Genomic DNA, 25,960 nt, shown 5'->3' with positions numbered 1-25,960 from the left:
TTCATTTAATAATGAAATAATTTATTATTTGTTAAATGGTTGAACAATACAGAAGTTTACATATACACAGCAAAGATTCTCTAAAACATGTCGTCATTCTAAAAATGCATGTGCTAACTGTAGTAAAAAGCACCATTCTCTATATCTTGACACAGGATTTACATTGGCGTCGTATTTACATAAAGAAACATCTGGAAACAGAATTGCATACTCTCTCATCTGCTCTCCCTGTTTAGGCCGTGTTTTCCATTAGGAAGGTGGCCCCGACGTTGGTGGGTCACAGCAACATTCCCAGAGCACCAATTCTAGGTACAAGGGGTAAAGGCAAGTTTGGTTCTCAGGTAAAAGCTAAAATGAAGAATGCCCCCTTGAGCTCCCAGCACCCCCTAGAGAGAATGAGAAATCAAAATAAAAAAATCTGGATAAATCTTAGAATTGGGTGCCTTACTAATTCTCACTTTGATTTTCGAGAGAAGATAAAGATACTCTTAATTTCTTCAGCCATTCAATAGCTGACTCTAGCAGTGCCAGACAATTATTTCTTCTTTCAGAAGAATAAAGTATAAGAAAATCACCCATGTAATATTAATGAAAAGTCATGATAAATCATATATCGGACCCTGCCCCCTACCCTCCCAATCCTCAGGTATCTTCAAAAAAAGAGATCTGATCATGTAGAGCGAGAAACAACACCTTATCTAAAGGGTGCCTTCTCCCAGGAAGGATTTTTTACATCAGGAGTAGCCAGCTACCTAAATATACTGCATCTAAGAGTTAGACATAGAAAAATAGATTGCCATGCAGGAAATTGCCTTGCAGCCTTTGACTTCCTGGTGCTCAACACACAGGGCAGGTAAAAGGGGAAGACAAAGCAGCTTGGGGGAAACAAGTAAAGACTGAGGTTTGGAGGAATAAATAGATTATAAAGCACAATGAAAGTGGTATTCTTGCCAATACAGTATGGTGTAAAACCCTAAATAATAATGTGTATGTATATGCTTTGCAAAAATAAGGTTTCTCTTTAAAGGATGGAGAAGAAGCAAGAAAAAAAAGCCCATAAAAATCCATTAGCAAGCTCCAAGTTATTGCTAGACAGTTATTTTGAGTATCACAATCCTACATACTTTACACTTTTTTTTTTTACACCCTAGAATCTGCTCTTGGCTACTTCAGGGATGGAGATGAGAGGCCCATTGGGAACCCAGGTAAGGTCCCTTTTCTTTCTTTTGAAGTAGAGGTTAAAGGAAAACGTCTACCTTAAAAAAGCCCAAACCATCCAAGTGGCTGGTTGCAGGGTCAGGGCCTGCTCAGTTCTCAGCTCTGAATGGACACTGAAATGATTTTCGTCTTCAGTTGACAGGGAGAAGAATCTAGGTCCTGCTCCAAAATGTGATGCTCTTTGAATCACTAACTAGCACTAATTGGGTCTGTGACTAGAGAAAGGTGTCAGCAGTCGCTAGCAGCACCTTGAATTTAAGATCTCAGCTTAGCAAAAGAAAACCCAAACAAAACTACCCTGGGTGCTTGGCCTGCCATTCTAAACCAACAGGCATGGACAACTACGTTTTCTGGGATGTTAACAGAAGCACACACATAAATTTTCTCACTGCATAAAATTAAATTGGACTACATACTCTTATTTTCCCATTTGCATTGCAATGGTAGCTATGAGTGTAGCTTAGATTTAGTTTTTTAAAATCAATTTTCACATAAAAATATGCACGTGCCTATATTTATACACATCTCTATTTACGTACAATTGTCAAAGTCTTAAAGGCTGGGGTTTATATCTTCGCCTATCCCCTCCCCACAACAACCCTAATAGAAAGGTTTTTCATTTTGCTTTAAAATACCCAAAACAACCCAAAAGACTATATAGCTCTAAAGTCACGCTGGTGGATCAGTGAATGAGAGGACAGATTGGCAAATCAGGGCTGCCGATTAGCCACGTGGGGAAGGGGATTAGCTGCCTTGGGCTGAGTTTGCTGGTCCTGAAGGTTACAGTTTTGGTCAGAGAGACGCCTGGCTAGCATGCTGATTCGGTTTACCTTGAGCTTTGAAAGTAATATTTAACCCTGGTGTCAGTTTATCACAAGTGAACTGAAAATACAGCGATCTATCAAGTTCCACATTTCTATGCAGTCAAATTGAAAAGGACCAGACAAACAGTGCAAAGGTCAAATAATTACTGTTTTATATTGGGACAGTACATTTCATATTTCAACCAAAAGACAAAAATGCAGTTTAACTCAAAGGCACAACAATTAAAACACAGAAAATGGCATCTTGCAGATGCCTATTTCTAAATTAAATACACAAATTTTGTTCCCTTCCCTCCCCCAATGCAAGCGCACAAGCTTTTCCCAAAGTCTTGAGTGTTCGATGCCATCCAGCATCGTGGACTTGAGGCGCTTGAACGTAGCAATTAAAATGCTTGCGAGGTCTAGCGAATGGCATTCGAAAGGGACCTCAAAGTGCAGATATATCTTTTTCAAACATGTTACAGGCTGAGCTGGCTCTTTGAACACTATCACTCTGCTTAAATTCAGGAAGCAGGCTTTAAAAATGCAAAAGGCATACAAGTTGTATTTCAGTGCAAATCTTCAGCTGGTAATTGGAAAAGATTCCAACAATAAAAAAAAAAAAATCCTTTGTGTCATCTGCCCCTCCCCCCCACCCGAAGCTGAAATGAAGGAAAAACCAGAACAAAACAAAAACAAGAGAGTTACACATGACTTTAGGATCATTTAGCAATCCACTACTTCCAATTAAAAATTTAAAAAAATACATTAAAGAATCATTAAAAAGAAAAACAAAAGTAATCTTGCTTTGTTTACACTGCTCTTCACGTCTGGAATGAGCTTCCGTGTAGAGTGCGTTGGAACGTGTGGTTGTGTGGAAGGTGGTGGCGTCGAGCGGAGGCTGTGGCGTGCGAGACCGCAGGCCAGCCGGGAGCACGCGCGGCCGCCCGCTGCCGGCTCGGCTCAGCCGTGGAGCCCTTAGGTTGCAGTGCGTCTGTGGATTTTAGGAATGTTCTCATCACTTTGTGACACACGCTCTGTTTCAGCGTCACAGATTTTACAAATGGTGCAAATTCAATGAAAAAGATTTGCCAGAGGCTGAAAACACCAAGACCTCAAAAATATGAATGCAAAAATATTAAGGGGAATGAACCAATTTGGTAGGTACCTACATACAAAGTTTCTAGAACATCTATAAAAGCACAAAGTCATAAGAATTTATTTTCCATTACATTAGTTTATATAAAATGAATAAATAGTATTTATAGATTTAATGTGTCTTATGTACATATACATGTGCTCTGTTTTAGCTTAAATAAAAATGCTACAAAGTGGGAGACCACTTAAGGGAGAAATAACCAAAAAAGAAAAATCAGCCTTTTAAACTATCGACCCAAAAGTCTCCATAAAGAAGTTTCTGGGTGTGTCCAAAAATAATGAGAGGAATTCTAGTAACACTGTACCATCCCCTCCTGTTCACCTGCGACATAGAGTAGAAATATGGATTTTTCCTTTCACTGATGATGGACACTAGCTCAACTAGTGCCAAAGCTCAGTTATTGCTGAAAGTTAAATAGGAAAATAGATTAGAATTGGACCAAATGTCACTTATTCGGGGGGAAAAAGGCATAATCACTGTGTTAAGTGGGAAATGGAGATCTCATTTATCTCTGAGGTAGGAAAAAAAAATGTTCCAGAGACAAGTAGCATAACAAACTTTGAGGGGACATGTGCCTTGGGGGTAGCAGTACACAGTGCGGTCCCAAGAACAGCACACGAAAACAGATTGTGCCGTTTTGTTTGTGAGAACAAACAATATCAGAACTTTTATGAGCTGTGCAACCCCAAAGACATGCTCTCCAGGTGTCCGCTTTAGAGTGAGAAATACTGCTCCCATCCACACGCGGGTCAGGGGGTGAGCGCGGGGTGTGTGTGGGGGTGCTTTCTGGAGGTATTCCGGGCTCCTCACTGCCGTGAGGTCCATGGTGAAGTGCTCTTAAATGCTGCTTTCAAAGCTTACTTTGGAGTTCTGAGATCAGGATCTCAACTTCAGAAGTTTGTTTCCTTCAGTTTCCTAAGCACAAGACACATTCGTACATTTCTGCTAGGCAAGTAACACAGTAAGCCAGAAAACTTTAAGAAAGGTCTGGTAGGCTACATAGGGACAGTAAATAAGAGGGCGAAATTGCTGAGATGTGAAAGTTGCTTATTCCGTCTAAGAATTCTTGAGTGCTTCAAATTGATTGGAATGTACAGTCTCTCAGAGACGAATTTTTATGGAGAGAAAGAGAAGCTAGTGGATGCAATCAGAAACCCACAATCCTAAGCACTTGCTTGAAAACGTTTACAAAGCTGATTTTGGTAAAGGTGGTACACTGAAATTTACGTGCAAGGGAATTGTGGGCAGGTCCAATACACTACCTAATCAGATCCGACAGGGAGAACCATCCGGGGGGCAGCCGAAGTGACCACTCTCTCTTATAGACCAAGACACGTCTTGTGATTGTCCTGGAGCTTTATTCTCTTGATGCTGGAGCTGGAGTAGCCCTCGTCACTGCCGAGGCTCTGCATGCTTCCCCGCTCGTCAGAATCACTCACGCTGCTGCTGCTCCAGTCCAACTCACCCGTGAGATAGTCTGTGCTTTCAACGTCCACATCGATTTCTTCTGTGGGAGGACGAGAGAGAGGCAGTGGAGAAGGCATGCATTAGAAAACTCAGGCTGAAAGTCAAAACGACTCCAGTCAAGCCCTTCTTTGGAGGCTGGTGTCTAACTGCTAAAAGGAAAGAGGGGCTGGTTACTGGAGGTCATACTATTCGACTCCTCTAAATCACAAGCAGGTTCCTCGTTCTCTCTCTGCTCTGGTAGGTGGGAGGAAAAAGGGTAGGGGTGGTTGAGGACACAGGGAGAGGAGCTCACCCCTGTCGGAGTCTGAGCGCTCCGAGGAGACCGTGGAGCCGATGCTGTCCATCCGTATCCTCTCGATGCCCAGTTTCTCCAGCTGCCTCTTCAGGTGTCGCTGCTCTCGCTGAAGCTGGTCTATTTGGTGAATGGCTTTTCTGTCACAATCTTCAAGTTTCTGTAAGTCAGAGGGGTAACTGTTGGAGCTCGCGGGCAGATTTCAAAGTTGGCAATGTCCCTGTATCTTCCTCTCTAGCAGTGAAATGTGCCAGTACTCCTCAGAAGCCACCTGGTGTGTCACTTGTCTAGCTTCTCACAGAGACAGGAAGTTGACTGGCCAGTGACTCCTGTCTTGGCCTAACATCTTCAGCATCAACAATGCAGAGAACACCTGTACTGTCGCAGGGATTCTAGGGGTGAGCTCTGACACTCTAGCATCCTGGAACCCCTCAGTTTTGATCCTGAAAAGAATGCAGGCGGGAACCCCCAACCTGGTCTCGCTTGTCCACGATGCAACCCTGAACTAATCTCTGAACTAGCGCACTGCATGTGAGGGGAGCTTAAGGAACAGACGTCCACTCAATGTGTGTTTATTCAAGTATATGTCCCAGTTACACAAGTACTTTTTTCTGCCACACTGAATCTCAACTCCTGTTTGTTAGCAGGAAGTAACAGTCCTCTTTGAAGTTTGGATTCCAAATTGTTCAGCGTAAGAACTTAGAAAACACATTTCCATAGACCACTTCTTTTTACAAATCTGTCCTCTAGCCTCTCATATTCTTTAGATAATTAAGAAGTTTAATTTTGATTGTTTTGCTCTAAACAGAGGTTCTCTTCCTCCCAGAATTTTCATGTATATAGGCTACTAACCATAATTAAAGTGACGTTTGTCCAATCACGACTATAAAAACATGCTGCACAGTGATTTGGGCTGTGGTTTTCAGGAATCTGAATACAACTTGCTCCCCCTTTGCTATTCAAACTATACACTGAGGCTGACTCTGTGCCAGGCCCCCCAAAAGGTGCTGGGGATACAAGGTGAACACAAAGACCTAGCCCCCTCCATTGTGGAGTCTACATCTGAAGGATGAGGACAGCCAAATAGTCACATAAACCACTGTTGGATGTTAACTGTGACAAGTGCTGAGAAAGATGGAGACACCCAGTTCTAGGACACCTGTCACAGGAAGGTTTCCCTGAGCCAGTGCTTGCTGTGGCTAAGATCTGAAGGATGACAAGCAGTTAACTAGGTGAGGAAAGGAGGGGAAACACCATGTGCAAAGGCCCTGCGGTCAGAGAGCATGACAAGTGCTAGGGACTGAAAGGGCTGGAGCAGAGAGGGTAATGTCATGGCACAAGATGATGCTGTACACAGGTGAGGGGTAGGTCAGGAGGAGCATGGGGCAGGCCTGGTGATAGCATATCCGAAGCCACAGAAGAGTTCTAAACGGGATGACATGTTGATTTGAGCTTTGGAAGCATTGTTCTTGGGAAGCATGGAAATCAGCTCAGGGGGAAGTTGTGAGTTTATAGTAGATGGTGATGAGGTGAAAATGGAAGGAGACAAGGCTATGAAATATTTAGGTCTTGGAGAGTTAGGTATATATAGCTTAAGAGCGAGCGCTAACAAGGGTGACCCCGAGTTTCTGGCTTGTATAATCAGATGGACAGTTGGATGGACAGCTTAACTTCTGGTGCCTAGGGGTGAGAAATACCCAGTTGGGCCTGGACATGTTGAGTTTGGGATGCCTGGGATTCATCCCAGAGGCAAAATGGGAGAGCTCAGAGGGGAGGATCATCCTGGAGATACACATTTGCTCTCCTCATAACAACAAAGAGACCGTTATTGAACAGGTAAAGATAAAAAGGATACGCTTACCTTTATGTGCAATTTGGCTTTTGTTAATAAACTCAGTGTAGTGTGTCGATTTGATTCAGGCCCAAGCGGCACTAGCCCCTTCAGCTTCTCCAGGCACAAGCGAAGATGGGCCCGTCTACAAAAGCAAGATCACAGTAGCATTTGAGAATTTCACGGTGGGCCAGAAGGCACCCCTAGAAAACAAGTTCTAAAAGAGTATCAAGTTGCCCAGGCCCACAGAGGGCAAATGCCACCAATGACCACTTGCCAAATAAACATCTTTTGAAACCAGACAACTCCAATGAAAACCAAAGAGAAGCAAAATCCAAGATTTTCTATAGTTAAGTCTATTTATCATATAAGTGTTAGGGTAGGGAGACGAATATCTGCTATTAGGCATGCTTATCAGGTTACATTTAGATTTCTGGGTAATGATGTGACCCACAGGGAACATCCAAATTCAGAAAATAATGACATGCCATGGTGAGAATCCTTTTAAACCGTACTTTCCCCATTCAGGACCACTAAATCACTATCTCATTGCTGTAGATAGTATTTACACATGTGAATGACATGTGTACAGTTATTCATTATAGCTTTATTTGAAATAGCAAAGATTGAAATAACCCAAGTGACCATCAGTAGGGAACTGGTTACATAGATTATAGTACATCCACACGGTGGAATACTATGCAGCTATGAAAAGAGAATGTGCTCTATGAGCTATTAGGAAAGAACTTTCAGATATCAAGTGAAGAAAAGCAAGATATTGAATTGCATATAACATGCTATCTTTGGGTAAAAATGGAGGAAAAATTATATTTGTGTTTTCTTGTATGGACATAAAGTCTAGAGTGATACATCAGAAATCAGTAACAGTAGCTGGTCAGAGGGAAGTCAAGGAATAGTCAGACTGGGACAAAAGGAAGGGTGTAATTTTTATATGCTTTTTGGTTTTTCAATCATGTAAAGAATTGCTATTCAAAAAGTTAAATATGTATATTTTTTCAAGTGAAAAAGTACATCATTGGTATTGCTACACTAATGAGAATGATGAACAGCTGGAGATAATCATGTGTATGTCCTGGAACATGGCAGAAATGTGCATGTGAGGCAGAGTGGGAGAGAGAGGCTGGATGAGGTAGAAGCCAGTGACCTACTGAAGGGAGAGCCTTTGGTCACAGACTGACCAGGGCACAAGAGTTCCTAAAATTTTGGAAAACGATTTACTACTTCATTAAAACCTTGGTTTTGGGGCTTTATTCTAGAACCTAGCAGATCCTATGAATGTGAGAAATGGCCAAGATTCAAAGTTTTTGCTTTGGCCTACCACCTCCTTAACGCCTTCACAGGTCATTCCAGCCCATAGTGATGCCTCCATTTTCTGAGTACCTATTTGTTTATATTATTCACTGGGAAGCTGACTGTTCTTCCCGAATTGTTTGGCATTGGTACTTAATCATTCACTGCAAACTCCATAGAATGTTGAGACTACAGCTTAATCATTGCTGTGTTGCCACAGTGCCTCCCACATGCTTAATAAATGTTTGCTGAATGGATTATGCCATCTAATCAACTAGACTTTAAGCTTCTTTAGGACAGAGTCTCTACTACATCTCTGCACCTTCAGCAGTGCCCAGGGTCCTGGGGTTTTAGTCACATGGCCACTCCCCACACACGACAACCTGGAGCAGAGCTCCTGGGAGCTTGGGAGGCTACCCTCAGCTGAACTGGGAGAAAATCTGAAAGCTTAGTTTGTCCTTTTTCTCCCTCTTAAAATTTTTTACTGCATTAATAAAAGTTGGAAATACAGACCAAAAGAAAAAAACTGCTTCAGAAAGCTCTAAGACAGGTCACTCTGCATGGTATTGACCAAGGAAGTGAATTCATACCCTTGTATCAAGACTTCGGGATGTTCCCCCAAGGCAGATCTAACAGGTGGTGTATTAGACACCCTTCTGAGCCCCTGCCTCATCTGGATCTAGAAAGCGCTGTTCTAGACTCTCCAAAGGCCTTCTAAGCCTTGGCAAGCTCGAGGAGAACAGCACTCATTCCCGAGCTAGGGAGATTTTATGGTACAAATGCCTATTTTATAAGATTTCTACTTGACATGAAAACATATCCATGTGTTGACTCACATTAGAGGTTTGTTCTTTCCACTACTACATGGGGGGTGGGGAAAGAAAAGGGGAACTTGTACGATATACTTGTTCACCTTGGATGATAATATCCTTCAAAAGAGTCATGAAGACAGATCATGTACTAGAAACACTATGAGAAAGTATAATCATTCACTTATACAGTTATCCAACTTATTTCATACTACGAAGTTTATAGACTAATTGTCAAGAAAAACAGTCAAAAATTAAAATTAGACATTTTTAAGCCTGCTTGTTAATTGCAAAGACTGCATGATTCAGAACAGTGTCATGTTCGTTTTTTTATTACGTGGGTTTATCTACAGATGAGTATGTAAATTTTTTAGGAAGTTTGTCTACTGATAAAAATATAAAGTCATCTTTCTCTGCATTGTCATTTTTAGTTATGACAGGGAGTCTAACCCAGAAAGTACAGTTTTCACTACCCAAATGTGGGTTTCCAAAGAACACTCCCAGTTGTGAGACTGGAAATAAGCAATTGACGAATTTGAGATGAGGATAATCCATGTTCACTCAGTGTTTTCTGGCCTCATTCTATGAAAATAGCACTGAAACGCTTTCTGGATCTTGTAGGGATCCAGAGCCAGCCTCTGTCTTTGGCAGTGCCTGCCGTGGCCTTCTCCAGCTCCTCACCGTTCCTGCCTGATGGCTGCTCTGCCCACCTGTACGCCTGTCCCCAGGTCCTTCCCCGGGCTAACCACGAGAAGGGATGAGGTATATGAAGCAGGCTCAGTTCCATCACACAGTAGTGAAATTCAATTCCTGAACCAGATGAAAAACCAAATAGACTTCTCGGTGACAGCTCCCACTGAGGATCCTCACCCTGGAGACACCCAGACACACACACACTCCACGCTGGGTTCTGAACCCCTTTGGCTAGCCCAAGCACCCATGGAGCTCCCAGATCCAAACAAGCAGAACAGGCCCTTGTCTCAGCTCTCCTTCCTCAGTCCTGACTAGTACCTTGCTAAGGCTCTGATCTTCTAGGAGGGGCCTTGTGTCCCATTTTGAACCAGGTCCCATTTTGAACTTGGCCACTCCCCTTTGGGGAACTAGTGGGGGTTTTGCCAATATCCTCAACAGGAAGCCACTTGATACCTTGATCTGACTCATCCTTGGATCTCCTCCCATCCTATCTTCTTCAGACAGTCCTTCTTCTGTTGCCAAGAGCTGCCTCCCAGCTCCCCACCCCCACAGAACAGGGTTGTGTCAAACCCTGGCTCCCTCCTGTGTCCTTGACTGTCTTCTTTTTGCAGTGATCCAACTACTTTGTACCTAGGTTATGAACTTTGATAAACTTTACCTGCTGACTCTTCAGAAATGTCAACTTAGTTATTCTGAATGGGCTTTATATACCTTTGGCCTACAGTAGCATAAGATAATCAATCTTTGAGCTATCATCGGTAATGCTCAGAATCGAGCATGACCTATAAATTAGATACAAGCTATAGCTCCTCTTCAATAAGTTTTTAAAGTATCTCAGATTTTCTTTTTGTTTTTAATTTTAATTCTGAACCTGTCATTTACTATTTGACCAAATATTATTGTTGTGATTAAGAGTAAAGGTTTGGGATCCTAGCTTTGCCACTTACTCCCTGTGTGACCTGGAACAAATTTCTTAACTCCACGTAGCATCTGTTTCCTCAGCAGCAGGAGGAGGCAGATGACAACGCCTACCTGAGGCCGCCATATTACTGAGAAAAGGCAAGGAAGCACCTGGGCCAGGGTCTGACATGGAGTGCTCCATATATTGTAGCAGTTATTCTTTCAATCCTAACTTCCTTTGTAGAAGGATAATTACTGGGAGCAAACAAAGATAATTATAGCACTGTAATATTCCTTTTAAATCAGTAGAGAACTCCAAGTATCTCGCTAGGTAAATAGAGGCTATCTGGTAAAATCCAATTCAATAAACTCTTCCTTAAAGAAAACAGGCATCTTTTGTCATTAAAAAATTACATGAAAAATCTAATCCATTTTCTATAGAAACACAGGTCTTGTTTACGCTAAAGGTACTATTTTTTACATTTAAAAATTAGCAAGGATTTTATAAAGCTATTTCATGCAAACGGAAAGACTCCATGGCCACCCAAATCATATAAAGGCAGGGGAAGAAGGAAGTCCAAGGTTGGGAGGAAAGCATCTGACATGTCCTGGGCCTGCCTCCTACATCTCTACTGTGATGGCCAAAGGAAAATAAAAATTGGGACAAAAAGTACTGATCTTGGAAATCCAAGCACATCTTTGGATGTGTAGCCATATCCAGAAACTCTAAACTATTTCATGTACAATAGCAAGAAGAAAAGATAGCATATTTAAAAACAAACTTAGAATAGTTTGGGAAGGATTTCTAAGAAAACTATAAAACTTTGCTGAGAGACATAAGAAAATTAAAATAAATGGAAAGAATAGCACATTCCCATATATGAACCCTCAAACTAAAAATGGCAATGTTACCAAGTTTGTCTACAAATTTAGCATATTCCAAAAAAGAAAAAAAAATCCAATAGTAGTCTTTTTAATGCTGGGAAATGAGTCTAAACTTCATCTAGAAAAATAAATGTGTGCCAACATTTTTGAAAATGAGGAGAACTGTGGTGTACTAGATATTGTGTTATAAAGCTTCAATAATGAAAAACAGTGTATATTAATATAGGAATAGACACAAATCAAGTGAACAGAATAAAAAATTCCTAGGAATTTAGCATATAATGGAGATAACACTGCAAATTCTTGGGCGAAAGAATGGAAATCAGAAAATGGCAGGGAAGTGGGGAGACTAACATTAAAATAAATTCCAAATGTGTTAAAGATTTAAATATAAAATACATTTGGATGCCACACAGTTTTGTTGTTAGTTTTCCTTAACTCTAGTAGTCCATGAATCATAGAAAACTAAATATGCAAGTGAAGGAAGTCATTAATAAAGAGGCTCTGGGCTGTTTGAGGCGCTACCTCCTACCAGAACTCTGGCACTGACAGAAGGCCCCTGGACTAACCAGCATGCTCTCAGACAATTCTGAATGCTGCTCTTTTTATTTCTGCCTCCACACTCAAGCTTCCTTGATTCTATCCACGTCTCTCTCTCTCTCTCAGGCCAGCAGATTTGTAAGTTGGGGGAATAGATGCAACAAAAAAAGTAAGACTAGAGGTAGATTATGCTGTTTGCAGATAATGCTCCTGAATTTACTGTGTTACCCCTAAAGTTATTCCTAACTTGGATGAAGTCGAGATTGGGAATGGGATCAAATCAGGTGGGTATATGTGTCTGTGTTGTGAGGGAGGCATTGTTATCAGAGATTACTCTTCTTTCTCTTTTTCTTTTTCTTTTCTCTTTCTCTTTCTTATTTACTTTAATTTTTTTACTCTTCTTTATTAAAAGTATAACTGAACTATCTCCCTCAGATTTTCAGAGTAAAGTGAAAAAAGACACAAGAAAGAATTATAAGATTAGGGCAGAGCTAAGAAGATGGCAGCCAGTGAAGAGGTAGGTAAATAATTAGGTTCATTGGTGGAAATCTTGAAACAAACACTTGACTCTGTCATTCATTTATTCCACTAGCATTTCTCAAAGGATTATTAGGCACTGCAGGGGATAAATGTTAAGACCAAGTCCCTGACCTGGAGGTACTTAAAATCTAGTTGGAGTCATCAAACATGTAACAAATTTTGCAGAATTATTTATCTGAGCGACCTTCAGACCATGACAAACATCAGTTCCCACCGTAAGTTCTAAAATGAGCTCCCCATTGCCTTCTACCAAACATATTCCTTCATTTCTCTCACCCATATCTTGTTTGACTTAACTTGTCCATAAAGGTTTTCTTGTAGCTTGAAAACCTTTGTATCATAAGCTTTTTTTCCCCTTTACCAAATAGATCACCTTCATTTATTCATGTGCCACATATCTATGTATCTCTTGTTTCTTTCATTACCAAATGATCAAAGAGACTAAGTCTTCTATTTTGTGTTAACCCCTTAGAGCCTAGAAATAATGTATCTGCAGATGTTGACCTAAGAGTAGAATCTGATGTCTTTGGTAATCCATCTTCCTTCTCTTTGAGGAAAAGCTCTGCTTAACGAACTTAATACACTGGACCTCACCGAGTATTAGTTTTCATTAAAATTGGGCTTAAGATTATTAACCAGAGAAGAAAGAAAGAGTTACATAAACAACTGCCTACCCAAGGTTTCACCATTTTATCTTCTACCTTTGTGTGCACGCAGACTTAGCCAATTAAATAGCTTCATAAATCCTATCGGATAATTGGAAGTGAATAAAAATAATTGCAGATATGGGTATATGTGAGCTGTATAATGAGAAAAAGAGGTTATTTAGTATAAAGTAAGAAGAAACAAATCTTCTTAAGGGGTCAAAAATTACTTCCTAAAAGTGATTATAGGTCACAAGAGATCCTAACCTTCAGATTTGGAGTTGAGAACGAAGCCTTCCTGAGTTAAACAAAAAATCCAGATGAAGACTACGAGTCATGTTTTGAGGGAAAAAGGTACTCTTCTCCTTTTACTCAAATGATCCCTTTGTAAAAAATTGCCAAATACATCTTTATTACCAATTTAATTAAAACTTTGGAAGGTTTTCAAGATTTCTCATAATTGTGATAGTAGTCTTTGTAAAAGGGTAGTTATATATGTGAGCTGTATGGGAACATGGCACTCAGTGAACAAACATACACAGCAATTCAAGGCAGCTACATTTTGAAGTTATAAATTCCCTTCTCTCTTAAAAGTATGAAATACATAAGTATGCCTCATTAATGTTTCCCTTCTACAGCCCAGTTTGAAAATTACAAACTATATACAATAATTAGTACTTGCTAGCTCTATTTCACGCTTTATTAATGTCTATGACAAAAAGTCAGGGAGTGCCCCCAGTGCTCCAGGTAGGGGATTGGGAATTGGTTGAATAACCAGCATGCCTCTTCTCCAAGTTCTTCCAAGGGCAAATGCCATCTGCCCAAGAAGTATAGTCTAGGAAAGATGGCTTCTGGTGGTACAAATCTGAGTGTTCCTCCACACTAGCAACATAGACCAGATTTGCACACTGATACTTATCGTCTTCCTTTGTAGTAACCAGGCCCTGCCCTTAGCCTCATGTGGCAACAAAGCAATGTGAACTTGTTACAACATCCTAGAGTGAAATCTGAATGTGGTCAAGGGAGTTCAGAAGTGGTAAGAGTGGTGCAATGTATACTGCAACAGGCCCAATGCAAAAGTCAGGCCCCTACCCCTTTGACATAAGGAGCTTGGCCATTTGAGAAGCTGAAACCACAAAGAACTCTAGGGACCTGCAAGAAATTAGAATATCCTGACTGAAATGGTTTCACATGCCAGACCAGATGCCACTGAAATACTGTATCATATCCCCAGAATGGAGTCCTGATGAATACCAATTATTCGGAATCTCTAAAGTGCCAACAAATGAAAATAACAGCTTAGATCAGGTGGCTGAGTCCTCTCCATGGAGTTCAGACAAAAATCTTTTGTCATGGGGTTGAGAAGACACTGGCAGAGGTAATCTCTCTCTAGACCAGCTGCCTGATTCCAGCGAGGCCTGCATATGTACCATTCTAGAAAAACGAATGTCTACTATTAAAGGAGATGCTAGAGCCTTCTTTTGAAAACAAGTCCATTCTAGCACCTGACTCCTGACCCACTGGCTGCAGCTTATATGCATTCACTCAGTTTCCATTAGCTGAAGGGTGTATTGAAAAGCATTCAAACCAGAGGAATTCCCAGATAAGAGAAGGAAACAACAGAATTATCAACAATTAGGAGCATATAATAAAAATAAAAAGATTTTCTATATTCCAATAATAAATAATTACAATGGGACACCAGTAGCAATTTAAAAATATATAAAGCCAGGAATACCTCTTACAATAAATAAATGTGCAGGATCACATGGAAACACTATAAAACTTAGAGACAGAAAAGAGATCTGAATGAAGACACATCAAATCCTGGACAGAAAGATCTAATATGTAAATGAGCTTTTGAAGGTTAATTTATATTGGAGTTATTTAATTTTGATTCTAAAAATCCCAAAAGAATTTGGAGGAATTGCTGGATCGATTATAAAAATTATCAGGAAAAATAAACTGATGAAATAGCTAAAAACATGATAAAATAAAAAAAGAAGGGGGGAAAGAGTAGAGATTTGCTTTACCAGATTCCAAAGTGCATAATAAAACCTCAATGATTAAAACAATGTATACTGGCACAGGAAGAGCTGGATCGGTGAAACAGAAGAACAAGTCTAGAAACAGACTCAGCCATAAACAAAAATTTAGTATACGACAGAGACAGCAACTTCAAACAGTTAGAGAAGACTGATTCTGTAAAGGTAAATGATAAACTTTGCAAGTTATGTGATACACAAAGGGACAGTCTTTTTCATATATATCCTTTATGTTATAGAATCTTTTCAAAGTAAAAACTTCTCAATAGAAAATGGGGCAAAAATTTAACAGGCAATTTTCTCTTTCACACACACATACAGAGTTACAGATATGGAAATTGTTAAATTCTAGTAATATAAGAAATATAAATCAAAACAAATTGTGTGTTTCTTCTTTTTCTTTTTTTTTCCTTTTTTTTTTTTTAAATCAAATTCATAAAAGTCTTAAATTATAAGCTTGTGAAGGTACAGGAAAAATATAGCCTATAACCTGCCTGGTTGGTGGGCAAGCCAGCAGTCAACATCAAAACCCAAAACAAGGTGTATACCATTAATTTCACAACTATAAATCTGCCCTAAGAAAATAATTATGATGTTGGACAGAGATTTATCTACAAAGTAGATTAAGGAACCATTGTTTATATTAGCAAAATACTGGGAAGAACTTAAAATAGGGGATTGGTTATATGAGTTATAGCACAGCTATATGATGTAATACTGGGCATCCACTAAAAGTAATGTTAGAAAAGGTGGCTTAACATTGGAAAAATTCATAATGTAGCTTAAAAAGTAGATATAAATTATTTACTATGATCCCATATGATTTTAAAAAGTCTAGGTGGACATAGAACTTAGCAGGAACATTAGCAGTTGTTACTGCTGAAGGTCTATTACAGCTGATTTTTATATTCTTTGTGCTTTTCTGAATTTTCTAATTTTCTTAACTATATTTTTAAAGTTGTTTTCCAAAAACAATTGGAAAGAAACAATTCAAAGTTCCTTGGTTTCCTCTGGCTGCTAGAATTATGGATGATTTAATTTTTTGTATGATTTTCTATATTTCTTTTTCTACGAGATTATTTTAAAGAAAAAAACACACACCACACATTCACCAAGGGTGTTTCCTCAGGAGGCTAGACCCACAAAATGAGTTAAAATGCTGAGAAGCCAAGGCCAAGCGACAGACTCTGGTATCTACAGTGATACTGAACCGAGCCCTCCACCCCAGGGCTGGGTCTTCACTGGGCTCCATTCCCAGCACCTACTACATGGCAACTTCAGTGGTCACGGACACCTAGTCTACTGAATGGAAGATACCACAGCCACCACCACCTCCCACCTCCACCATACAGGAAGCCTTTTCTCTTCCCACTAATGTAGCACCGTTGAATATAATATCCCCAGGGTGGAGTCCTGATGAATACCAATTATTCAAAATCTCAAAAGTGGCACAGAAAAGGTTTCTGTGTTAAAAGAAAAAAAAAAAAAAAACTAAGTAAAATCAATTCTGCAATATCAAAGAGAAAAAAAATTCCCACTGTTAGAAGTTCTTAAGTTGCTACTTTTTTTTTTTTTTTTTTTGGCAGGTGGTAGAGGGGAGCCATGCCAATCTTTTTATGTGATGTTAAGGTAGAAAATGACTAAGGGGTAGTAGCATTTAGCAAAGAGGTTTTCTTTTATGGCATTTGGCTACTAAAACCGGGGAGGCTCAAAGAGTGACTGTTCAGCTGGCCTCAAAACCCTAAAATCTTAAGCATCCACACCAATTAGGAAGAGGAGCCTGACAAGGCTGACCTCCTCCCCTGGACTGAGCAACCAACGCTTGGTTAAATTAAGTGAATTTGACTCCTTCCTTCCTTCTCTTCTGATCACATGCTCTAGACTAAAAGAATTATCAAGACCTTAAAGGATCAAATTAAAAAAAAAAAAAAAAGGACAAAAGGAAAGTAGATAAGAAACCCTTCAACAGGCAAAAGTTGACTAGTCATACAGAAGCAGTCAGAATTATAAGCAACTTGTCCAGTGGTGACTTCGAATCCAGTCTTCTAGACTCTTTGCCTCCACAATCACTTGTGCACACCTCAGTCCTAGCCCTTAGTGTATTAACTGAACTTGTCTCTCCATCTTTCTCTTTAGACAAACTACATTTCTCTTGATGGGGACCATGCTGATTTAATACCCTGATATGAACTCATTTAATACCCAGTGCTGAGCACAAGTTCTTGGGATAGTGTAGGCAGAAAACACATTTTTGAACTGCTAAAATAAATAATGAAATTGACATTCTTGCACAAAGCTGTAGTGAACCTAAGAGCTCTTCCCTGAAGGGATGAAATTTTAATAATTAAAATAAATGCCTAAGTAAAATGTTAGAGGGGAGGAGAATTAGAAGACCTTTCAACAGAAAAACTCCCAGTTCACCCTGTTCACCCCAAGTCAGGAAGATGGAAGAAAATCTAAAGATGAAAAAGAGAAGCCATATTTGACTCTCCTTCCACCTTCAGAAGAGATACTTTTGAATTTCCAGTTCATGATATATAAATCCCTAAAGCATAAAGGAAGCTCTGATATAAAACACAGCTAGTCACAATCACAGAGAAATTAAAAGGGAAGAAGGGATGGGGAGAAGCTTATGTGCAGTGTGAAACACTTGCTATATTTCTTCTCTGTCTCTCCTCTCTCCCCTCTCACACATTCACACGCTCGCTCGCTCACACACTCACACACACACACACACACACACACACACACACACACACACACACAATTCCACACTAGAGTAATACTAAATGCCCTGTTCCAAGATTCACCTTCCTAGTAAAGGTCTGGTGTGTCCTTTCACTGACAAAACATGTCATGCAGATCCTGACTTTCAGGGTCAGGCTCTCCAAAGAGGGTTTGAATGACATAATCACATGTATTTACAGAGCCACATAACACATCATCTCATTCATGCAGGATATGAAGAAAGCCATTCAATCTGGATGGATAGCCATATTTCAAGCTGAAGGGAGCTCAGAGACCAAGATATGCCTGTTCAATGGTTCTCAGCCCGGATGCACGTGGGAATCACTCGGGGAGCTTTTAAAAAAATACTTATGCAGAGTCTAAACCCAAACCAATTAAATCAGAATTGCTAGGGGTGAGGTCTGGGTATTGTTTTTTGTTTGGGTGTTTTTTTTTTTTTTTAAAGTGCCACAACAATTATCATTAATTTTTTTCAACATGGTTAAAGTGTTTTTTTTTTTTTTTTGTAAAACATCTTTATTAGAGATAGAAGATTTGCTTTAAAAATATCCCATGGAAGGTAGCTCCACAGTAGTTAGCACGTCTACTTTACATGCACAAGGTCCTGGGTTTGTGCCCCAGGTGGAGCCATGGACTATACCCCTGGTGCACCAGGCCCTGAGTGAATGCCACAAGCGTGTGGGAGGAGACTCCCATCTCTGGGTTAGGGGTGGAAGTGGCGGGGGTGGGGGGGTAGAAATTAAAGAGGGGTAAAAAAAAATATCCCATGGATGGGGTGGTTTTAATTATATAAGATTGGTAAAATGCTGATAATTATTGAAGCTGGGTGATGGATACAAGGGAGTTGATTGCATTATTCACTCTACTTTTTTATATTTGAAAAATTCTATAATAAAAAGTTATGTTATAAAATTAGCAAAAATAAAATGTGTTCTCTTCCTCCCAAATGGATGTGTATATGCATAATGTATTTACCATTAAAAATATTTTAAGAAACTGCAATAAAAACTTTGTAACTGATCCTAATGTGTAACCAGAGCTGCGAACCAGCAGGCGATATCATTGAAGGATAGGCAGACTTGATTTGGAAAATAAAAGATTTAAATAAGCAGCAAGAGGCAATCCAGGTGAGAGAGATCAACTGAGGCTTGTGGCAAGAAGGAGCCCAGTGAGGCCAGCCGGGCAATTTCTGCTATGCACATTATTTGCCTGAATTTTAAGAACCTTTATTCACAAATAAACTCTAAATATACACACACGTATGTGTATGTGTACATATCTGTGTGTACATGATTTAAGACAGCACTGCCAATTATATTCAGTAGCATGTAATTTTTTAAAAATATCATTTGTAGAAACACTGCCTAGGACCTACAATGCTCTGACTTGTGAAACAGTCACACAGTAAGGCCTCCCTTGGGAGGCAGAGGCTGCAGGGGTGAGGGTGGAGTGTGGTCTTTGGAACTTGCAAGCCCTTCAGCTACTTAAGTGATTTCTGGGCAGTACTGCTTAGAGGGCCCAGAGCAAGCTTTTATATCAGGTACTACTTGTGGGAGGAGTCAAGAAGAACAAATGAGTCTCAATATAAAATGCATCAAAACTGCCCCCCACTGCAGCCCCCAAATCCCCAACTCACCTATTTTTTTCCATTTCATTGTGAGTTGATCTGAAAGAGAGAACAGAAAAGAGTAAAATTTTTGTCTTAAAGGACTACTTCAATACCAACAATTATTTTAACTTCTTTCTCTCCAAAGTTGGTAGGAGAGGAGACAAAGAGAAAAATTCTGTGGGCTCTACTAAAGAAATTACTCCCGGTGGACAGTTAGATAAAAGTATATGTATAAAATAGAGTGCAAGGAGAAATGACAAACTAAGAGGCATACAATCCCTAGTAGAAATGTAATCCATTTTAAGAAAGGAAATAAAAGGGGTCTATTTATATGAACAGAAAAACAGCTGCACAATGCAATGTGAATTTGAGTCACATAATCCTGCAAAGCTTTCTTTAGGCTGAGGGTACAACAGTGGAGGTGGCACCTCCACCTCAGCCCCGCAGTTTTTTCTAGGTGTAGTATACACCAAAATTTTATGCTAAGTTGTTTCAGTATTGGATACAGTTTTCACTAGTTTTAAATGGATAAAAATAACCCCTCTTCCCTCAATCTTTCTAATCCCTGAAGTAACTTTTTTTTAAATCATGTACAACCTCCTGAAAGATGCCACTATGGAATAGCTACCAAATGATTTTAGGACAGGGCTTTCAACATAAAGATAGACTGGTTAAAGCAGCAGTTAGGGTGAAATTTGAAGTCCACCTTTGCCACTGACTGGTACTGTAAAAGAAATAAAAATGTTTTACCATTCTGTCCTTGGTTAACCCCTCTGTAAAATGGGAATAAAACCTATTCTCAATTTTCTACTGAACAAGTGTAGATCAATGAGGTAGCAACTGTAAAAGTGATTACAGAGCCCTGGATGAAAGTTGTGGTGAATGTAAAATCATATTATTAGTTATTTATACCTGACCTCGAATATAAGGCCTAGTCTAAGAATTTATGGACAGATTTCCACAAAAGTCACAAGAAGTCAATGTGGCCACTTTAGTATCCTCATCACACAATTCCTCCCCGACTAGTTATAAATAACTTGAGGAACCCCACCCTCCCAGTGTTATAAAGACACTGAATCTTGATCTTTCTTATGGAAATTCTCCTGTATCTAACCAGTTAAGGAGATTTAACCCTTGTTCTGATTATGAATTTTATGGGGCCATAATCAGAACCTTACTGGGCCTGGGAGATAAATTCTCACAGTAATCATGGAAGATCACTATTTCCATGAATGCTCAGCACTCCTGTACATCAGGGGGCACCACCAGGTTCACTCACCAGTAATCAGGGGTGGCATGAGTGCGTGCGTGCGTGTGTGTGTGTGTGTGTGTGTGTGAGAAAAATATTGAATCTGGCACTAAAACTTCTCTTCCATGAGGCTCTTGGGATACCAAGTTTTATTCATGAGGAAAGACGGTATTTGTTTTCTAGATAAAGGATATATGAACTTCAAAACTGGTTAACTTAAAAGCTTTAAATTCACTTGGCTCTCAGCATTCTTCAGTTATATTTTTCTGATGGTTTACTTCCTGTAATGGCCAGCAGGATATCATAGTTAACAAGACTCTGGCCTGCAACTGCAAACCTTTGGCTTTAAAGCACGTGGCATTTTAGTTTTAACAGGGAATAACAAGTTCAAAGTCTGACAGATTTTTTAAATGGATGAAAGTATATAACAGCTGGTCAAGATTTCCCTGTTTCACTGCAGGCAAGGACCATCCTCGGAAGGTGGAGGACGATGGATATTTGAAAAGAACATGGTCTCTGGTTAGAGAAATAATAGCAGAGAGCACTCCTACCAAAAAATTCTGCATTCTTTGAAGATACATATAAAAAATTTGGAATCCTCAAGATAAACTTTTAAACAAATTCCAAAGGAAGCACAATTCCTTCCAAACTTGAACAGAGTTTTAGAAACTGCAGATCTTATTTGATTACTTAAGGGTGAACACATGGTGATTTTTACAAGAGGATTTATACCTAATGGCTAGGGCATTGCTGAAGTGCATTTGGTTTACTGAAACTGAGTTTGTTTTTAATAAAAAGCAGACCTTTCAAAAATAATCAATTCAGAGATTTCCTGCAAACTCTGTTGATGGGTAAACATTTATATAATTAAAGCATTACAAAAATATATAGCTACCTTTTGTGAAAATTATTTTCCACATGATTACTAAAAAGATTTGATTACTCTGCAATCACCAATGGTCAAATGTCACCATTGAAAAATACATTCTAACAAAAAGAGAACTAAGCCGAATTAGCGAGTGTCTGAGAATAGGAAAAGTCTATGGGTTCAAAAAAACTCCCCACGTCAGGTCAGCTATATAGCCACTGTCTCATAAAAGAACTGGAGGCAAGTCCTGAACTTCCTCTTTTACATGAGTGCCAAAGCCTGCTTTACCAACTAAAGAAAACCATACTTTAAAAAACTCTGCATTTCATTTCTAAACAGCAACTTTTTCAAAAATCAGTAGGAAAGGAAAAATAAAAAGCCTATCTCCCTGTTTTCTAGTAGTTCTCTGGATAATTCCAAAACAATATTCATAATTTCAGTTGTTTTTTTTTTTTTTTTTTAAACAAGCAACTAGAGAAACGTAGGATCTGTATTTTCAGTTACCAGGAAGTTTGATATGCAACTAACTCTTATTTTTGATTGTCCGAGGAAAAGATTCCACAAGCAAAGAGCACAGCATTTTAACTTGAATTAACAAAAATAAACTGCTATCTACTGGTTATGTAAACCAGCAGTGGTCTCTCCATAGCCCCTACCTCAATTCAAAATCATGACCTTGGATACAAGTCTAATTTAAATCAAAGGGTTAAACTGCATTCTCTGGGGGAGATGTTTCACTGGTCAGGTAAGGGTTATTCCAAACAGGTCATGAAGGAAGTGATTTAAACAAAAAATTTAAACAAAACAACTTGCTCTTGCTTCATATGATTGCTTGGTGCCATCTCCAGGTTTAATCATGGTCTCTCAGAGATCCTGGCATCACTGAAGATATTGTACTAATTCATTATAGTCAAGAATAGGAACAACTGTTATAGCCTCATGTCTCTAACCATGGAAGGCAAACCAGAATAGAGCTTTTCTAAAACTCAGGAGCTGTAGCCATTTTTTATATTATAGAGAAGAGAAAGAATCTGTTTCTTGGCTTGAAATTCTCGACTATAATTATTTTTCTTTCCTAATCACCTTCTGGGACTAAGCTTCTTCTCTTCAACCACATCCTCTTCTTTTCCTCTCCCTACTGAACATCCTCCAACTTTCCTGTGAAACTCAGGAAAAAATAAAGTGCTAGGGATTAAGCCTTGGCTATTAATGTGGACAACTCCTCTCAAATTATGAGTGGACAAGAACAAAAGCACTAAATGGGCTATCTTTTTCCAGAAAAATAAACCAAAGGCTTCAAATTTTTTCTAAACAAAAATTTAAAAATTAATGCTGTAATGAAATGTAACACAGCTAAATTGCTTTTTACCACTGCATAATCCAAGTCGGTATTAACATCCTTCTTAAAGGCCCAAGGTACCCAAGCACAGATCTATTGGCTGTCACCTTTAGGTAATGCTAAAGATGGGAAGGAATGGAAAAACCACCAGGTAATTATCTGGTTCATCCTCCACGTGCCTTCCTATTCAAGAGCTCAGCACATGTGTGCTGCTCACATCCAGTGGTTCTACCAGCTCTAAGGACAATGGGGTAAATCAAGGACAAAAGAGGCAGCAAGAACAAGTGAGTTTTAGGTTTAAGTAGGAGTCTTCTGGTTTTTGGTGGTCTGTGTTATGCTGCAGAAACTAACCAAATACAGTTAGTTATTTGCAAGGAACTATTCATGAGGATGTGAAAGGGATAAGAATTCTACATCAGTGATGAAAACAATGATTTTAGTGGAATGAAAGGTATAATTGAATGGGTCTAATAAAACAGATTTCCTAACATATTTTAAGAGCAAAGAGGGGAAAAAAGGCAATGGCATTAATGCAGTACTCATATGTACCAGGAACTATGTTCAAGCCTTTAATATGTGATTCCATTGACCATTAACCAAACACTTCCTAGTGAGATTCAGATTGTAAGAACTATAAGGCTAACATAAAAAGGCTGTGGCATACTAATATTTTACTATATGTTCCTCTATCACCAAAAAGGCAGATTTTACCCTTGCTCATTCCTCTTTGCCATTATGAAAGATATGACAAATTAGATATCAGACAAACCACTAAATTTAATTTCCATGTCAAATAAGAAATCCTACCACCTATGTCAAATCTGATACTTTAATGTGTTTATAAAATTCTCACTATGAAAAGGAAAAAAAAAGAAAAAGGAATAATGTTCATTTCTCTTTTCTTTTTAACCCCCTCAACCAAAACAGAAGAGCTGCTTCCTCCAATGGCTTAAGACCATGTGTGCATTACTGAATCATGATCGCCACTTAATTTACTGGGTTGTAATCACAACAGATAACTTCCATTCTGCAGCCTGTGTCATCTGCAGTATAATCTAAAAAGGAAAGAGAAATATTTACCAAATTACCTGCTGCTGCTGTTATTCTTCTTGGATTTGTTCCTCCGTTTTAAGGCATCTCTGTCCTTGTTATTGTATGGTAACATGGAGGCATAACCATGTTCAGCTTCTAGAAAACCGGAGGATCTAGTTAATGAATGAGCCTAGAACATCCAATACTCTCTCCCCTCAATAGTATTTCCTTTTTAAAATTTACTTATTTTTCATTAAAATAATATTGTGAAAATAATTAAACGGAGCAAGATGGAATTCTTAGAACAATGATTGTTTTTTAAATTGTGTGAATACCCTCAGTTCGGAGCAAGTGTAAGGAGCATTCCAGCTGCTCATTGTTGAGAAAGACCCAGCAAGTCGGTGAGCGCATGGAGCCTGGGTTTCCCAATGGCAACGTCCAGCAGGTGTGTTAAGTGGGACCAGCCTCAGGGGAAGGTGCGGGGCAAACACCAGGAGCAGGGGGTGAAGAGACAGGGGAGGCGCTGCTCCTCTGGTTGGGAGACGGGGCGTCAGGCCCACTTGGGGGCCGGCTGGGTCGAACCCTGGTGAGGTAAACCAAGGGCCTGGAGGAGGGGGCTCCAGGCACCCCATTCTCGACGGTTTGGGGAGAGGGCGACACTTGAGACCCCGGGGTGCAGCAGCTCCTTTTCCAACCCTATTCATTGCCTTTGGGGGCAGCGGGCGGCCTCACTTCGGACCGCGAGTGGGGAGAGCTGGAGGGGTTGGGAGCGCTCGCGGTCGCGCTCTCCGCGCCTCCAACCACCCCCGGAGCGGCTGGGCGCTGGGACTCGCAGCTGGGCCCCTCAAAGACCCTGGCCCTGGCTCAGGTCAGACCCCTCCCGTCCCCGTGCACCTCTCTCCCGCCGCTCCAGGTAGTCGGCCGCCTCCAGCAGCATCTGGATGTTCATCCGAACCGCCGCCGCCATTCTGCACCGGGGGCCGGAGCCACGGGACCAACCCCCACTGCCCACGGGCTCGCAGCCGACGCCGGACACCCAAGCCCTGCTATGGACCGGCAAAGCAGGGCTGAGAGAGCCTCTCTGGCGACCACGCTCGCAGGAAGGGGGAGGGGGCGGGTGAGCTGGGCACCGCCAACACCGTGACAGAACCCGAAGAGCAGCAGCAGCCGCCACCGCCGCGGAGTGTTTATCCCCGACTCACCATCCCCCCGCCCCCAGTCCCTTCTCTTGACAGGCCCGCTTATGCTGAGTTCCTCATTGGGCACCCCAAACACTGCCCCACCCCTGGCTATGTCCGATTGGGGGAGGGCATGACGGCCCCGCCCCCTGGGGTCCGCTTCTCTCGCTGATTGGTCACGCTTGACAAGGCCCAGGCTCCACCCCCTCTTTCCAATTGGGAACAGGATTCTCAACTCCGCCTCGTGCTCCTTCCCTGTTTTCCATTGGTTCTATACCGACAACCGGGCCCCCTTTTGCTTTGTTAGTATTGGCCCAGAGCTACAGAAAGCAAGCTACTTCGCCTGTCTCCTATTGGTGAAACCTTCCAAAACCTCCCGGCTACGATGACGTCACCCTTCTCCAGGTCGGGCGATCCAGGAGTGGCTGGTGGTCAGCAGCAGTGCTACTCCTCCCCGGATCTGGCATCTGCTGGGAGGGCGACCCGGGCGCCGAGCTGAGGTGATTCACCCGCCGTCGCGGCGAAGCTCGGCTCCACCCGGCCCATCCCAGCCTCGCCTCGGACCTGTTGCCGGGACCTGTCCCCAGGGACAAGTTTCGGGGACCTGCTGGGCGTCCCTCGATTGTAAAGCTGGAACCGCGCCTTGCCTGGGCACTGGGCAGACTTCCGGGTCGGAGCCCTGGATCGCTTGGCGGCCGCGGCTTTGCAGGTCCCAGAGGGCACGGCAGCTAATCCCTCCGAAGGGAGAGCGATGCTGGCAGCCTGGCAAGTGGCGGGTGGGCTCCCGGCTCCGGCGGGTG

General features: G+C 40.9%; 1 protein-coding gene across 1 annotated transcript; it reads right to left on the bottom strand.

Moving 5' to 3' along the window:
* Nucleotides 1–25,205, bottom strand: MXD1 (MAX dimerization protein 1). The gene is made up of 6 exons (XM_016161382.2): nucleotides 24,877–25,205; nucleotides 24,039–24,138; nucleotides 19,522–19,551; nucleotides 6,801–6,915; nucleotides 4,940–5,099; nucleotides 1–4,687 (listed from the first exon to the last, which is right to left on the bottom strand). The coding sequence occupies exons 1-6, from the start codon at nucleotides 24,947–24,949 to the stop codon at nucleotides 4,500–4,502; spliced, it is 666 nt and encodes a 221-aa protein (XP_016016868.1). The 5' UTR covers nucleotides 24,950–25,205; the 3' UTR covers nucleotides 1–4,499.
* Nucleotides 25,206–25,960: the final 755 nt, after the last annotated feature.

The sequence above is a fragment of the Rousettus aegyptiacus genome, unplaced genomic scaffold, assembly GCF_014176215.1.
Source record: "Rousettus aegyptiacus isolate mRouAeg1 unplaced genomic scaffold, mRouAeg1.p scaffold_m13_p_7, whole genome shotgun sequence".
In the NCBI taxonomy this organism is placed as follows: Eukaryota; Metazoa; Chordata; class Mammalia; order Chiroptera; family Pteropodidae; genus Rousettus; species Rousettus aegyptiacus.
This window is presented reverse-complemented; position numbering and strand designations above follow the sequence as displayed.

Coding starts and splice junctions, on each gene's coding strand:
- MXD1 (XM_016161382.2), bottom strand. CDS start 24,949: ATGGCGGCGGCGGTTCGGATGAACATCCAGATGCTGCTGGAGGCGGCC. Junction 19,552..24,038: donor AAGAATAACAGCAGCAGCAG/GTAATTTGGTAA, acceptor TCTCTCTTTCAG/ATCAACTCACAATGAAATGG. Junction 4,688..4,939: donor GCGCTCAGACTCCGACAGGG/GTGAGCTCCTCT, acceptor GTCCTCCCACAG/AAGAAATCGATGTGGACGTT.